The following is a 16,697-nucleotide window of genomic DNA, read 5'->3' as shown; positions in this document are numbered from 1 at the left end:
ACTTGTTGTTACTGGTTTTGGCATATCCAAGACTCCACGGATAGCTTGTCAGGCTCTGCCGGGCAAGCGGAATACTCTCAGTAGTTTGCCGGGCTCTCTAAGAGGGATGGAGGAATCGAACCTGGGTCAGCCACATGCAAGGCCAACGCCCTACCCGTTGTGCTATCGCTCCAGTCCATCTATAATAATATTATATATAATAGTACATAACATACATACGCATTACAGAGTTAAAAATATGACAAAGGGGCTGGAGTGATAGCACAGTGAGTAGGGTGTTTGCCTTGCACATGGCTGACCCAGGTTCAAGTCTCAGCATCCCATATGGTCCCCTGAGCACCGCCAGGAGTAATTCCTGAGTGCATGAGCCAGGAGTAACCCCTGTGCATAGCCGGGTGTGGCCAAAAAAGCAAAAAAAAAAAAAAAAAGACAAGATCAAGGCATCATTGTGCCTTCCAGCTAAGAGAGTATTACTGAAACCCCAGGCATCACTCACGCACCCTATTCTTATCCCTCTCCCCCACCCTTACAAACCCCTCAAAACCCCCTCCCCCAGATCTTTCTTACACTTGTCTATCATTCCTTTGCCTTATGTTACTGTTAGAGTAATTTTGTTTTAGGTGTTATCATTTGTAGCTATGTATTCCTAAATAATATGTGGCTTTAATTTTTTTTAATTCATAAAAATGATACCCCTACCCATTTTCCATAAAATCATAGAGGGAAATGTATAGTATCCTGGACACATGGCAGAGCCTGGCAAGCTCCCTGTGGCTTATTTGATATGCCAAATACAGTAACAATAACAGGTTTCATTCCCCTGACCCTGAAAGAGCCTCCAATCATTGGGAAAGACGAGTAAGGAGAGGCTGCTAAAATCTCAGGGCTGGGATGAATGAAGATGTTACTGGTGCCCACTCGAGTAAATAGATGAACAACAGATGACAATGATACAGTGATACAGAAATGATACAATTATTTTTCAAACTCAGCAGGTATGGGATCTCTGTTGTCCAACTTGCTTTTCCCTGGAGCTGAAGAGATAGTAGGCCCACCACAGAGCCAGGCATCCCACATGGCCCCCCAAGCACTGCCAGGAGAAATTCCTGAATGCAGAGACCAACCCCCTCCCCCAAAAAATAAACAGCTTGTTTCTCCCCATCCTCCTCCCATCTTTAGAGAGATGCAAGCTTGTTGATATTTACGGCTTTAATTCATTCACTTCCACTGCTACAAAGTATTTCATTATAGGAATGTGCCACAATTTAGTCATTTTTCCTGCCAGTGGACACTTGGATTCTTTCCTGTTTCCTGCAGGCCAGAGCTCATGAACACTCCTGTAAATGTCCCTAGGTGCGCTTGGAAAGAGTTCTCTGGGATATTTATCTAGGACTTTGCTGGCGTGGGGCAACAGCCCACTGAAGATCTCCAATTTATCCTCTCCTCGGTGACGCCCTGCCGTGCACCTTTGCCAGCACTTGCGTTGATTGGCTTTTCACATTTTTGCCAGTCTGATGGGAGAAAATGAGATTGTGACTTGAATTTACATTTTCCTGACTGTTAATGAGGTTAGGCATTTTATGTGCTCTTTTAAATGTTAAATGACCATCTGTGTTTCCTTCCCTGCAAAATGCTTAGATCTTTTGCTCATTTTTCTTCTCGAACATTTCCCCTTTATTTTACGAGCCATTTATATACTCTGGCTTCTGATCTAATCCTTTGACAGTCATGTGAACTCTTGTTTCCCAATTTGTCGTTTGTCTTTCTCTTTCTTGATGGCTTCTAATGAAAATAAACTCTTGGCTTTTAATGCCGTCACATGTATCCACTTTCTTTATGGATTGTGTGATTTGTATCTGTCTCAAGACAACCTGGGATGATTGTAAGAGTCTTGGCTATTTCCTCCTAAAGTCTCTGCAGCTTTACTTTGGAAACTTGGAACTCAGTATCAGCTACAGTTTGGAGCTAAAGTATAAAGCAAGGGTGCTGGAGCGAGGGCGTTTGCCTTGCACTAGGCCAACCGGGAATTCGATCCCCAGCATCCCATAGGGTCCTCCAAGCACAGCCAGGAGTAATTCCTGAGTGTAGAACCAGGAGTAACCTGAGCATCGCTGGGTGTGACCCAAAAAGCAAAGAAAAATAATAATAATAATTAAAACTAAAAAAATAAAGCATAAAGCATTGCGATCTCAGTGGTACAAAGGACACCTACAAACAGCCTATGTTCCCAGGCCTCTTCCCTGCCAGCCCCCAGAGCCTTCCCCCTCTGTCACATAACTTTTAACTAGGCCTACCTCAGCTTTCTATTCCGTCCTCTTGGTCTTTCTGTTTGTCCCTAACCTTCCACATTATCATAATATCTGCAGTTCTCATACTGAGGGTCTAAAGTCACCCTCTCCACTCGGTTCCCAAAGAGTCCTTGGTTCTTGCACATAAGAGTCGGTTAGCTGGGACTTTCACTGCAGTTAAATAAACGAACCCTCTAGATTGTTCTGGAAGGTGCTGAGATCTCGCAGAGAGAGGGGCAAGCATGGCATTAGCTCTCCCTGGGTTTGCACCCCTGACAGAGAAACGACAGACGCTTCCGCCCCTTTTCCTCCAACTTCCTTTTCTCAGAGGCAGAAGCTTCCTCCTCTCCTGGGTTCCCTTTCCTGGACCAGACATTTCCTCATCCCTTGACAATACTAAAGCACCAAAAATAGGACCGGGGAGAGGGCTCAACAGGCGGGAGGAGCCGCTGCTCTGCGTTAGGAGGTCCAGGTTCTGTTCCCTGAGCGTCGTCAGCAGTGACGCCCAAGCACTGAGCCCAGAATAGCCGCTGAGCACCCTGCGTGGGACCCAGAAGAGAAACAAAAGAACCAAAGACATCCCTGGGGCTTCTTAAAACCCGCCCTCCTCCAGATCCACCTACTGTCCTGCCCTCCCCACTTACTCCACACAAAGACGTTCACGCACAGTCTCCCCCGCCCCATGCCCGTCGGTGGTGGGAGCGTACATCCTAAGGCGCCGACGTCACCTGCGGTGAGCGTGAAGCGGTGGGTGAGCTTGGGCCCATACTTCACCACGCATCGCAACCAGCCTCTGCTTCGAGGCGTCTGTGTAAACCCCCCGCCGGACCCTGGCGCCTACCATGGTGCGTGAGCAGGGTCTCCTCTGGCCTCGCCTCTGGCCTGTCCGGGGCACCTCCGAGTGGGCAGTTCAGGAGGGTGAGCGTCTCCGTGGGCACACTGATGACAATGGTGGGGTGTGGGAAGGCTCAGTCATTTGTGCGCTCACATCACGCATTCTGGGGGCAGGCCTCCAGCCGGCCTCTGGCCACGCACCCATCATCACAGCGTCCACACCTTCAGAGCCACCTCGGCAGGGGCGGGGGCAGCAGGGGGGATGGACAGTTTCCACTGTCCATGCAGAGGCCCTGCCCTCCGTCTGTGGGCGCCGTGTGGGCTGTCAGGGTCGTAGCCTGATGGAAGAACGGGTGTGGTGCGAGCGGTAGCCACCCACGGAGGACCCAGGAGGGTCCAAGGGAGCAGCTGGGGGTGGGGAGCCCTGGCAGGAGGTGGGGGGAGACCACCGGACCTTCCCCCGACACACCCAGGAGCACTGTGTGACTCCTGGTCCCCGGGGCTTGCTTGTCCCTTAGTCTCCTGGAGGAGGACTCCGAAGAGGAGGGAGACTTGTGCCGTATCTGCCAGATCCCCGGAGGGTCCCCAGCCAACCCCCTCCTGGAGCCGTGTGCCTGTGTGGGAAGCCTGCAGTTTGTTCACCAAGAGTGCCTGAAAACGTGGCTCAAAGTGAAAATAACATCAGGTAGGTGGGGACGGGAGCGCGGGTGGGCCCGGCCCGACAAGCCGACAGCCGCAGACCCTCCTTCCGAGCTCGCCTGCCCACAGCCCCCACAAGAGTCCGCTCTGTGGCAGATTAGGGGAGGGGAGGGACTTATTTTTATCCCCCAAATGGAGAGAGGATTCCCGAATCAAAGGCAGCTGATCTCTACCCAGGCCGGAGGAGGCCTGACCAGAGAAGCCACGTTGACCTCCCGGGAGGAAGGAGACCGGGATGCTCAGTGGTCAAACCAGAGATGCCAGCCATGCTGTTCTGATTCCCTTCTCTTGTGGGGGGAGGCTGGGGGTGGGGGGTCACCCGGCAAAGCCGCTTCTCTGCAGGAGGGCCAAGAGGGGAGGAGCCACCTGGCTCCCAGGCCCTGCTGGGATGACCCACCCCAGAGCTGGCTTCGCACCTGGGGGGAAGCCCCATCCTCCCTGACGGCAGCCCACTCCCCAGGCCGACCCCTGGTTTTCTCGGCAGAGCAGGAGATTCCTTTAAAACAGGGTTTTGGGTGGCCGGGGTTGGAGCCGAGAGCTGGAGCACTTGACTTCCCAGTGTGAGGCCTCAGAGGCCTCAGTTGTTGCGGGGGGGGGGGGGGGGGGCGGGGGGCGGGAACCGAGCAAACAAACAAAGCTCATCTTAGGGATGAAAGACTGGGCACCCGCAGACATCCAGGCACAGAGCAAACTGCTGTCTCGGACCCAGCTCTCTTGAAGTGCTTTAGCCCTGAGCAGATCCCATTCTTCCCCCTCTCCCTACTTCTTCCCCCTCCCCACCCCCCACATCATTGCAGCCTAGGACCTTTCCCCTGCGGGCAGCCCCCCACAGTGGGGCCTGGATGCACCGCCCCCAACCCATCCCAGAACACTCAGGCCTTCAGAGAGCAAAGAGAATGCTGGCTGTCATCACCGTTAATGACTCTGCCAGGCAATGCTTTATCTTACTAGAAATTTGGACCAATTAAACATCTAGCACAGGGGGGGAAAAAAAATCACCCATGAAATGTGTGGTGAAAGTGCTGCTAATAACTGCTGGTAAATGCCAGCTCGTTCCTGTTTATACGAGCACGCAGGCAAGGATTGGAGTTCTGCAAGATCCTCCCAGCCTAGGGCCTTGCGGTGGGATACTAAAGAACAAGCAAGCAAGCAAGCAAGCACAATACGGCTAATGCAAGCCTGCAGACCCCGGTCCTTTGAAATGCTCCATTGTTTTTTAGGGTTTTTTTTTTTTATAGCTCCAGTGGGGAAAGGTGGGTAGCACTGGGCTCTGCAAACTGCACCAGCCCCATCTCCGATTATGGATGGATCCTGTGTTTCCAAGTGCACAGCCATAACGCCACCCTCTGCCACAAAGCAGCCCCCGCGTCTACAGGGGAGGGTGCCGGGTTTGCTGCAAGGTTTGCTCACAGGCACAGCCGCAGACGGCCCAGCCACTTCTGGGCACAGGAAAAGCAGAGGGGGGCGAAAAATGCTGATCTAGAGGCTCATTTTCAAAATAGAATAGTCACAGAGGAAGCGTCTGTTGTTTCTTTTCCCAGAAAGAGTCTGCTCGCATGCAAGGCTGGCCTGGTCCCGTCCACGGCCTGGACCCTCTCGTGTTCCCAGGATGCAGGGAGGGCCACGGCTCTGGAACCGCAGTGTCAGGGCAAGTTGTGCCATCACAACCCATCCCTACCCCCACTTTCTGGGCTTGGAGCTGGCGGGTGGACGGAAAACCCAATGGCGACGGGCAGACACCTGTCCAGGGCCGAGGGCCTCCAGCTGGTGATTTGGATGTAGGCATCGATGCGTTTTGTTTATACTGAAACAGAGCGCGGGACCTGCTCCCAGAGTCACGGGTTATATGGGAAGTTTACATAGCAATGAAAAGGAGTGCCAAGGAACAGGTTCAGGTTTCAGAGTCAAGGTCATTTCCCAGAAGATGGTTGGCTTTAAAAAGAAGGTCACCAGCCAGAGAATGAGCTCACTGGGCTGGAGTGACCCCGTGCACTGGGATGGGAGGACACCCCCCCAATCGCCACCGAGTGTAAGCCAAAAACAAAGTCTCCTGGGGGGGGTTGCTGGAGAGATGGTAGAGTGGGTTAGTTGCTGGCCTCACATGCACCTGACCTGGGTTCGATCCCTGGCATCCCACATTGTTCTCCAAGTACCGCCAGGTGTAATTCCTGATGGAAGAGCCAGGACTAAGCCCTGAGCATTACCAGGTATGCCCCTCCCACCCCATCCCCTCAAAAAAAAGTCTTTTTAATAAAATCATAAAAATAAAAGGAAGGGGGGCTGGAGTGATAGCACAGCGGGTAGGGCGTTGGCCTGGCACGTGGCCGACCCGGGTTCGATTCTCAGCGTCCCATATGGTCCCCTGAGCACCACCAGGAGTAATTCCTGAGTGCATAGCCACGAGTAACCCCTGTGCATCGCCGAGTGTGACCCAAAAATATTTTTAAAAATCTAAAAAATAAATAAAAAGAAGGAACTGGGGCGATAGCGAGTAGGGCATTTGCCTTGCATGCAGCCAACCCTGGTACGATTCCCAGCATCCCATATGGTCCCCTGAGCACCGTCAGGAGTAATTCCTGAGTGCATGAACCAAGAGTAACCCCTGTGCATCACCAGGTGTGACCCACAAAGCAAAAACGAACAAAAAAAAAGTTTACAGACTTTTTAAAAATAAAATTAAAAAAATAAAAAGAAGGCCACTGAGGGGCTGGGAATGAGGCTCCGTGGCAGAGCTGGTGCCTTGTCTGTGTGAGACCCTGGGTTTGATGCCCGGCATCAGAAAAAAAAAAAATGGTCGCTGCAACTCAAAAGTTCCTACACAGACACACACAGCTCCCTCCCGATGGCAATACAACAACAACCCCAAGTGTTGCCACAGAGAAGCCCCAGACCCACAGAGACTCTCTGGTTTCAGGAGCGGACCTGGGCGCTGTGAAGACCTGCGAGATGTGTAAGCAAGGCCTGCTCATCGACCCGGACAACTTCAACATGACCGATTTCTTCCAGAAGCACCAGCAGTTCCGGGTAAGCGGCTCGGCCCTGCGCCCACTGGCTGGGTGTGTGACAGCTCTTCCTGAGGGCACCGACGGCTGAGGAGGCTGGGGAGACCGTTGGACTCACTCCTCACACAGGCCTCACACTAAATTGGGGCCCTGGAGGGGGGCAAAGACTTGGCCAAGCAGCTGTCGGGGATAAAAGCAGGAAGCCGCTCTGGCTGAGTGGACACATGAAGGTCACCAAGCCTGGCCAGTCCCCCGCCCTAATTTATTGATGCCATCTTGGTTGAATAGCAACAGGAAAATAAAGCCAGGGTCTCTCACCCGGGGGGTGGGCTCAGTGGCAGAGGGCCCTCTAATGCGACACAACCAAGTGTGTCACCCGACACCAACACCACAACCAACACCTCCAGTTTGGTTTTTTTCCTGATCAGTTCCAGAGGATATGGTCCCAACTTATACACCAGATAACTCTGGGGAACAGCTTCAAGGAGAATAAAAACACTCTCAGCGCACCTACGGTGTGCTTTTGTTTTCCTTTGGGGGCCAGACCAGCTATTCCTGGCTCTGTGCTCGGGACTGACCCACACGTGATGCTAGAGATTCAAACAGGGTCCGTGGGATCTAGGGCTAGCACCCCAAGCCCAAGACCATTGCTTTGGCACCCGGAGGCTCTTCTGGCTTCTAGTGAATGAACACTCCATGGCGTTGGGTTACATGTCCACTGCCATGAAGAGTTTGTTCGAGGCAGGCAGGCCGGAGAGAAGACGTTGTCCTATTCAGGATAAGAGTCAACTGCCCAATGCACAGGCGAACACCCTTCAATTCAGAGCTGCCTTGTCAGTACGGATGTCATGGCCCATGTGTGGCTGTCTGGCAGCTGCTCCGATGTGCATGGACTCGAAGTATTCAGTGGACACCCAACGCAAGGGCACTAAGAAAGGGTGGACGATATCACCACTTTAGATACATTTCATATTTTGATGACAAACATTTGAATATAGTAGATCAACATATTACTAAAACGAGTTTCACCGGTTTCTTTTTGTATCTCTCATGTGCCTACTAGGATTTTTTTTTTTTTTTTGCCATTTTGAGTCACTCCTGGTGATGCTCAGGGATTACTCTTGGCTCTGCACTCAGGAATTACTCCTGATGGTGCTCGGGGATGCTGGGGATCGAACCCAGGTCAGCTGCATGCAAGGCAAACACCCTCCCCACTGTACTATCGCTCCAGCCACCCATTAGGAATTTCTGAATCACAGGCATGGCTTGCCTTTGTGACTCACGGTGCATTTCCCAGGGCTGGTGTTAACCTAGTAAGCCACAAAAAATTATCAAATGAAAATAACTAATTCTTATAATCATTTAAGATTATACACCATTCCCCTCCCACAGTGATTCTAATAAAAAGTGATTGGGGCTGAAGTGATAGCACCAGTGGGTAGGGCATTCGCCTTGCACGCGGCCTACCTGGGTTCGATTCCCAGCATCCCACATGGTCCCCTGAGCACCACCAGGAGTTATTCCTGAGTGCAGAGCCAGGAGTTAATCCCTGTGCATTGCCAGGTGTGACCCAAAAAGCAAAAAAAAAAAAAAGAAAAAGAAAAAAAGTTAGGAAAAGTGATTGGGGTCCCAGGAGAGCTCGGTGTGAGGTTGATGAGCCGAATCTGAGCCCCAGGCCCACGCTACATGGCAGAACGATGCTTGCAGCTCTGCTGACGGGATCCTGGTGCCCATAGCCCAGCCTGAGACTCCCTGGGCACTGCAGCCCAGAGTGGGGGAGCTTCACAGCTAAAGCACTGTGAGGTCCTGGGTGGGGCCCAATCCTTACGGCAGCAGAACCAAACAGGGAAACAATAATAAATTCTGACTCATCGTTCTGTGAAGCGCATCACTTTAAACCTGCAGGATTCTGGCGTGACAGCAAATAAAAAACCATCCTTCAGAGATGGCACCACCTGAGCCGTGACACAGACAAGCCCGAACACAGACACTTCTCGACACAAGGCAAGATGGCGCGGGTGCAAGTCCGGGTGGATCTGTGGCTACTCTTCCAAAAATCCTCAGGCCGCTGGACCAGAGAATGAAATTCCCACCCAAATGGAAACTGAACATGCAGCCAAGATCAGGACGGAGTGGCCACAGTGCCCAGGAAGCAGCAAGCGGAGGAAAGACAGGAAAAAGGGCTCCCCAAGAAAGGAAGCTAGTGTTGGGAGTCTGTCTGTCCTCAGAGTCGCGAATCAATCAGCCATCGCCCGGCTCGGACTCTGAGGCAATACAATGAGGTTCTAGCGCCTGAGGAGGTCAGGAGCCTGTGCGTGTGACAGATTCCAGGGAGCACGTCAGAGAATGGATTCTTACAGGAAATGCACATCATTAGCCCTTGGGAGGATGTGTCCAGAGGAGACCAGCTTCCCTGGACCACTCCTGCCCACCGTACCCACCTCCCAAATACCAGGCATCCCAGGCAATGCCCAGTGGTTCTTGTTTGGAGGCCATATCCATCCAGTGGTGCTCAGGGATCACTCCTGGTGGTGTTCGGGCAGCTATATGGGGATCGAACCCAGATCAGCGGTGTGCAAGTCAAGTCCCCTACCCACTGTACTATCACTCTGGCCCCTGGGCATGCCCACTGGACCTGGGCACTTCCCTGCATTCTCCCCTGCCACGCTGTAATATCCATAGAACTCACTAATGGCATCTTTGTCCAGTGGCTTATACTCACATGGCCAGAGGCAACCTCCAGCTCCCCCAGCCCCAAAGCACCTGACTTTAACTGAGATGTGGACCTAGATCTTAGTGTCCCCCCCCCCATACGTCAGCATCTCACCCAGAGGAAGCCACACCAGCGCTCTGGACTTCCACGCTCATGTCACACGTGGCCAGAGAAGGGTTAGGCTTATGGAACCAGATGCCGAGGAAGTGCTGGTACTTTACCTAATCGGGGTCTGTGCGGAGAAGACACTCGAGACCAAGAAGAGCCACCTTCCAGGCACCCAGTGGCCACCCTCTGGACACACCAGGGAGAAAGTGTGGCACCCCAGGACCATGTGCACGCATGAGTGAACAGAACTGATGCGGGCCCACGTGGGTCAGACCTGGATGCTGACCCATCAGCTGCGAAAGACGGTGACAAACAGTCTCAGAAAGAGCCGTGTCACCCAGGACTTGGGGGAGGTTCACCAAGAATAACAACCACCGCAACTGCTCCTCAGACACCAAGGTCAAGGGTGGGATACACACTTTGCTCATCAGTGGAGAGACCTCCCAAACCTGGCTGGCATGCACCCCCACATTCGAGCCCGCCCCCAGCTCCCGAAGCTTGTCTCATCTGGACCCACGATCGCAGCCAATCATCAGTGCTGTTCACTCCCTCTCAGAGAAAATGGGTCTCTCTGGAACCCTTAAACTGAATCCTGCTCATCCAGTTTTCACTGGGTCTCAACCGGTCAGCCAACTCATTTATGGTGGCACAGGTTCTCATTCGATTTTTATTTTGGTTTGGGGGCCACACCTGGCTGTGCTCAGGACTTATTCCTAGCTCTGAGCTTGGGCATCACTCTTGGTGGGCTTGGAGAACCATAATTGGGTATCCGGGATTGAACCCACATTGAACGCATGCCAAGCAAGCACCCTACCCACTGTGCTACCTCTCCAGACACCTTCCTTTAGATTTTTATTTTGCTCATCTTTGATTATAAAATCATAAACCAAAACTTCTATAATTGCTCAAGAGCTAATACAGGGATGAAGGCATTTGTCTTGCATATGGCTGACCCTGATTTGGCTCCTAGCACTGAGCACTGCCAGATGTAGCCCTTGAATTCCTGAGAATTACTAGGCTGGCCTGGGTGTTTGTTGGCACCACAGGGCCCTTGCACCAACTGCTCTGGTTTCCTGGGAGTCACTATATGGGCCCCTGGATCACTTGAGGACTTGTTTTTGATCCTTGAATTAAAAAAAAAAACTTCTATAATTAAAACTGTTATTAAGTTGCACCATTTGTTTTGTTTTTCCATTAAAATGCTGGTACATGGCTGGGATTTATCTCAATGGTTAAGTGCATGTCTTGCATATATTAGACCTGAATTCAATCCCCAGCACCACACACACACACAAAAATTTAAATTAAACCAAATATAGGATGGGATTGTGACTCAGAGCAGAGCACTTGCCTTGCATGTGTAAAGTCTTAGGTTTTAGTCCTGATACCATTATGATTCCCAAACACAGCTGAGTCTAGCCCCAAACCAAAATAATAAATCCAGCTGGGGCTGGGGAATGAGCACAGTGGCAAAGAGCATGTCTTACGTGCATGATTAACTAGGTTTTATGCCCAGAACCATCAAAATCTCCACTGAGGAATAAACCCAGTGACTTAGAGCATTTACCTTGCAAACGTAGGGTCATGAGTTCAGATCCTGAGTGTCCGACATATGCGAGTAGCAAATCCTGGCAACTCTATGAGCTGAGCCACCAGGCAGTTTGCAAACCTGATGCTACAAGCCATTTGCAGACACACCAAACTGTCAGGTGTGTGTGAGCACCACCCAAGTGGGGGTGAGACTCCAGGCGAGCATCCCAGGCAGGAGTGTGTGCATGGCAGCAGTGGCATAAATGGAGGGGAAGAGAGAGAACGAGAAAGAAAGCCTCTTGGGGGCCAGGTATTATGTCTTATGCAAGTGTAGCAAAACCCACATAACCTGAAAGTTTAGCTTTTTCAGTTAAAGTGGTTTGGGTCCTCATCCGATAGTGCTCAGGGCTCACTCCTGGCCATGCTTAGGGGACCAGTTACCAGCCACCAACTTAGAGCAGAAGTTCTCACAGATGGGTGCTACCCAGGCCGGCTCTGGGGTCTCGTTAGAAAGGGACATTCTTTCTTTTTTTTCCTTTTTGGGTCACATCCGGTGATGCACAGGGGTTACTCCTGGCTTATGTACTCAGGAATTATTCCTGGCAGTGCTCAGGGGACCATATGGGATGGTGCCTGGGAATCAAACCCGGGTCAGCTGCGAGCAAGGCAAATGCCCTCCCCGCTGTGCTATAGCTCCAGCCCCCAAAAGGGACATTCTTTTTTGTTTGTTTGTTTTTGGGTCACACCCAGCGATGCACAGGGGTTACTACTCCTGGCTCATGCACTCAGGAATTACTCCCAGTGGTGCTCGGGGGACCATATGGGATGCTGGGAATTGAACCCAGGTCGGCCACGTGCAAGGCAAACGCCCTACCCGCTGTGCTATTGCTCCAGCCCCAAGAAAGGGACATTCTTGACGGTTGGAAATGATCACTCTGGACAAGAACCAAGTGGTGCTGAAAGTAGATACAGGGATATACATTATAACCTGTCAGTACCTGTACCGCAAACCATAATGCCCAGAGAGAGGGGCGTGGGGGGGGCGGGAGAGTGGTTACCATAGAGACAGACTGGAAGTGGGGGTGGAAGGAAGGAAACTGGGGACATCGGTGGTGGGAAATGTGCACTGGGAAAGGGACGGGTGTTGGAACACTGTATGAATGAAACCCAATCACGGACAGCTTTGCGACTGTTTATCTCACAATGATTTTATTAAAAAAATTAAGGGGGGGAGGACATCCTTGGGCCCCACCCAGGACCCAATGCATCAGCAGCATGGTCTTGGCGGGGAGAGGGGGTGTGCGTGGAGGGGGCCACTGGATTGAAAAGTGACTGCATTGGACAGAGCCTCGCTAGCCATTCTGATTCCTGCTAGTTAGACTTGGTGCCACGAGCATCAAAAGTCATGGTTGAATCTGCTGTTTGACCTCAAGTGAGATGCTTCTGCTATCCACACCTGCACCCCTGAGCAGGCACGCCCGGGCACAGGGACCCTGGAGCAATTAGGCGGTTGGCTTCTTCAAAATCCCCAATCTCACATCCAGACACCTGACCTGAACTGTGTCTGGGATTCTTGCCTGGGGGTGGGGTGACTGGTTCTGGGGAGAGCCCAGGTCCTCGTGTCCACAGTTAAAAACTCATTTTACCATAACGCTGGAGCAGTAGTGCAGTGGGTAGGGCGTTCACCTTGCACTCGGTTGGCCCTGGGTTCGATTCCTCTGCCCCTCTCAGAGAGAGCCCAGCAAGCTACTGAGAGTATCTCGCCCGCATGCCAGAGCCTGGCAAGCTACCCATGGCATATTTGATATGCCAAAAACAGTAACAAGGGGCTGGAGTGATAGTACAGCGGGGAGGGCATTTGCCTTGCACACGGCCGACCCGGGTTCGATTCCCAGCATCCCATATGGTCCCCTGAGCACCGCCAGGCGTAATTCCTGAGTGCAGAGCCAGGAGTAACCCCTGTGCATTGCCAGGTGTGACCCAAAAAGCAAAAAAAAAAAAAAAAGACAGTAACAAGTCTCACAGTGGAGACATTACTGGTGCCCGCTCGAGCAAATCGATGATCAACGGGATGACAGTGATACCATAAGGCTTTGAGGGCGGGAGCAGGCAGGGCTGGTGCGTGCCTTTCTATAAATGGAGTCCCCTTAGGCCACACACCGTTAAGATTCTGCTGAAGCAGGGTGTGAGGTTCCTTAGCCATGGTGTAAGGGGGTGCAGGGCAGAGGGGGGTGCTCCACCCAGCTCCACCCAGGGGGTGCTGCCCGGCCCCACTGGGGCTCAGCCACAGAGAGATGTGCTTGGACACTTGCTGTCCCCTTGTCCCCCTCCAAGCGGGGAGTGTCGCTGGAACATACTGCAAAGCTTGTCTGAGCACCCCCACTCCCACCCCAGGCTGCTTGCTCCTTTGCGTGGGTTAGATGGAGAATTTCCACCCGGAGCCAAGCTCTTGGTTGAAGTGAATAGGAACAAAATGAATTGGGGGGTGGGGTGGGGGAGGGGTGGCAGGAGAGAGAGAAACATCTGACGAGTGGGCTAGTACTCCAGGGTACCAGGGTTGGGGGGGCACTCCACATCTGCCCCCAAATGCAACCCACACCACACACAGGCTCCCAAGGGTGACCAGAGCAGGGGTGGATGGGGAGTCCCCTCCAAAGCTGAGCCCAAAAACACGTGTCACCGCCTATAGGTCAGATCCCTCACAGGGGGATGGTCGGAAACGCAGATTCCGATGGGCCGGCCCTGCGCCAGGCGCCCCGCAAAGGAGGGCATACAGAGAGGAGCCGGCCGCAATTTATGGGGCTTCGTGACGGGTTCCCTCCCACAGCTCAGAGAGGAGACGCCGTCTGCTAGGAGTGACTCTCCAAATTATCTGCAGAAAACATTAGTGGATATTTCCCCATCTGCATGCCCCCGGGCCTTACTGAGTCATAAACGTAGCCGGTTTCCCTGAGTGCTCTGACAAGACCCATAGTTCCGTGCCAGGTTCCAGCTAATTGATTTGCCATCGAGCATCGGGTTCACTTCGAGGCTTAACGGGGGATGAATGCCCAAGGCCAAGGGGATGTGACTGATACCAGGCTTGGTGCCCGGGAAGACACTAAGCAAGAGAGCAGGAAGGCTCTCCAGAGGAGGAGGAGAAGGGACTCGGATTTGAAGGAAGGCGCCAGGCCGCGGTGAGAGGGGGTTAAGGACTGGATAAAGCAGTTTCCTCTGCCTGCTCATGGCTAAGGCCAGGCTAAGGCCCCAGAACATGACTGAAAATGGACGGAAAAGCCTTTTGGTCTGTTTCATTTTGGTTTTTGGTCCACACCCCATGGTATTCAGGGGTCACACCTGGCAATGCTCAGGGGACCACGTGGGATGCCACATGCAAGGCAAGCACCTTAACCCCTGTCCTATCTCTCCAGCCCCTGCTTGGGGCTGTTAAAGGTGGAAGGGCCTGGAGCTGTAGGTCACCGCTCAGCCTGTGTCCCCAAGACTTGGAGTTGTCCCAGTTCAGCAAGTAGAGCTCCGTGGACCCCTCCCTTTCTTGGCGGCTTCATCCTGGAAGGATGCTCTGGGCCTGCTTCCTGAGCTTCGGGGTGACGGGCCCGGGACACAGGCTCAGGAGGCCCCTCGGACTCCCATGGGAGGAAGGTGATAAGGTCACCATGCCAAGTCTTCCCGTTTGGGAACTCAGTCCCCACACTTCCATCCCGGGAGCCCCCACACCCACCTGCAGGACAGACAGGGATGAGGTCATTGACTTCCTGGCAGTCCAGGACAGTGCAAGGGTCGGGCCTGGCAGCACAGCAGCCCCAGGCATCCAGGCCAGACTCGCCCACCCTCGCCCCATGGAGCAAAGGAACAGACCCCACCCAGAGGAAAGCCCGAAGGCGCACAAAGGCCAGCAGGGTGGACAGAAGGGACAGTGACGGTTCACAGGGATGACCGATGGTCAAGAAGACGTCACCTGGAAAGGGAAGTGGGAGAGGGGCCTTCCAAAAGGGGTACAGAGGTGCTAGAGCGATAGCACAGTGGCTGGGGCGTTTGCCTTGCACTCAGCCAACCCAGGTTCGATTCCCAGCATCCCATATGGTCTCCCGAGCACCGCCAGAAGTAATTCCTGAGTGCAGAGCCAGGAGTAACCCCTGTGCATCGCCGGGTGTGACCCCAAAACTTTTTAAAATGGGGGCAGGGGGTACAAAACAAGTCAGCGGGGGAAGGCCCCAGCCCTGGCTAACCTGGAAAGAGCTCCTGCTGGTCGGGTGGGCTCTGTGAGGAATGAACCAGAACCACGAAGCAAACTGGGACCTCAGCGAATAAAGCTCCCCTGATGCAGGACCCTAGGGCCCAGGCCAGCCCCTCGGGCAGGCTGCCCTGCAGTCATGTGTCTCAGCATCTGTGCCGGCGTCAGCAGTTCACACACACCAGGCATCCAGACCCCCCTCTACCCCCCAGAACCCCCACAGTTCTGCAACACTTTTGTAGAAAATTCCAGAGCAAAGACCTGACCCTGATGGTCCAGGCACCCCAGGGAAGGGACATCTGCCCACCTCCCTCTGTGCCCCCTCCGTGAGCACAGCCCCAGCACCCCTCACCAGGAGGACCTGCACCCACACACGCCCCCTCCTGAGGCGCCCCTGCCCATCCCCCCGCCCCCCCTGCTGCTGCTGAGCCAGCTCCCCCACTGGGCATCCCTCCCACGTGCTCTGCCCACTGAAGACTGACGGCCCCAGGCCTGGAGCTTTTCCAGGGCACCCTCAGGCTGAGGCGGGTAAGGATTCCCGTGGCTGCTGGCCTCTGCACCTGCCCAGGGCAGGCCTGGCCACGGGCCGTGGGCACCCATCCGTTTCTCCTCCTCCCAAGCCCGTCCCCGCCTATGAACCCTATATTTGAGGGGGTACTTCTCCCAGGCCGGGGGCTGCCGGAATATAAGCCGCACTCCAGCCCACGAAGCATCTAGCTGACCCACCGCTGCGCCAGCTTCACCGAGGACCCTCAGAGTGATCCCCCCCTTGCGCAGGTACAGAACCAGCTGATGAACTCGGGCTTGTACCTGGTGCTCCTGCTTCACCTCTACGAGCAGAGGTTTGCGGCACTCATGAGACTTAACTCGAACCTCGTCAACATAGAGAGGGTAAGTCGGGCCGACCCAGGCCCCGGGTGCAAGATGGTGAGAGCCCCATGGTCACTTGGTGGGACAGGACACGGGCCATGTGAGCACGGAGACTTAGTGGCAGCTGGGTGGATGCACACTGGCCCTCTGGCCAAAGAGTGACGGCCACCAAATGGCTCACATTAAACATACGCGGTCAGTAAAGGTGTCGGTGGTCAGCCAAGTAAGGGGGCCTATGGCCAGCTGTCCACCAAAACACCCTCAGCAGAGTCAGGGGCACACACACTCACAGACATACACATAACCACACTCACACTCACTCGCACCCACTCACACTCTCACACGCAGTCACAGTCTCAAACCCAACCATATGCACTCACACACACACATTGGCAGACTCATGCATCCACACACGCTCTCAC

The 16,697-nt window shown here is 53.6% G+C and overlaps 1 protein-coding gene across 1 annotated transcript in view; it reads left to right on the top strand.

Annotated features, from left to right (window-relative positions):
• MARCHF10 (membrane associated ring-CH-type finger 10) overlaps positions 1 to 16,697 on the top strand; it is a 79,698-nt gene that overhangs the window by 60,348 nt on the left and 2,653 nt on the right. The window contains exons 9-11 of the mRNA XM_055132268.1: positions 3,641 to 3,807; positions 6,736 to 6,845; positions 16,183 to 16,296. Coding sequence (XP_054988243.1) covers positions 3,641 to 3,807; positions 6,736 to 6,845; positions 16,183 to 16,296 — 391 coding nt within the window. The remainder of the gene's footprint in view (positions 1 to 3,640; positions 3,808 to 6,735; positions 6,846 to 16,182; positions 16,297 to 16,697) is intronic.

Source organism: Sorex araneus, chromosome 3, assembly GCF_027595985.1.
Source record: "Sorex araneus isolate mSorAra2 chromosome 3, mSorAra2.pri, whole genome shotgun sequence".
Lineage (NCBI taxonomy): Eukaryota > Metazoa > Chordata > Mammalia > Eulipotyphla > Soricidae > Sorex > Sorex araneus.
Note: the sequence above shows the minus strand (reverse complement) of the source record. Positions and strands in the feature narration are given on the sequence as shown.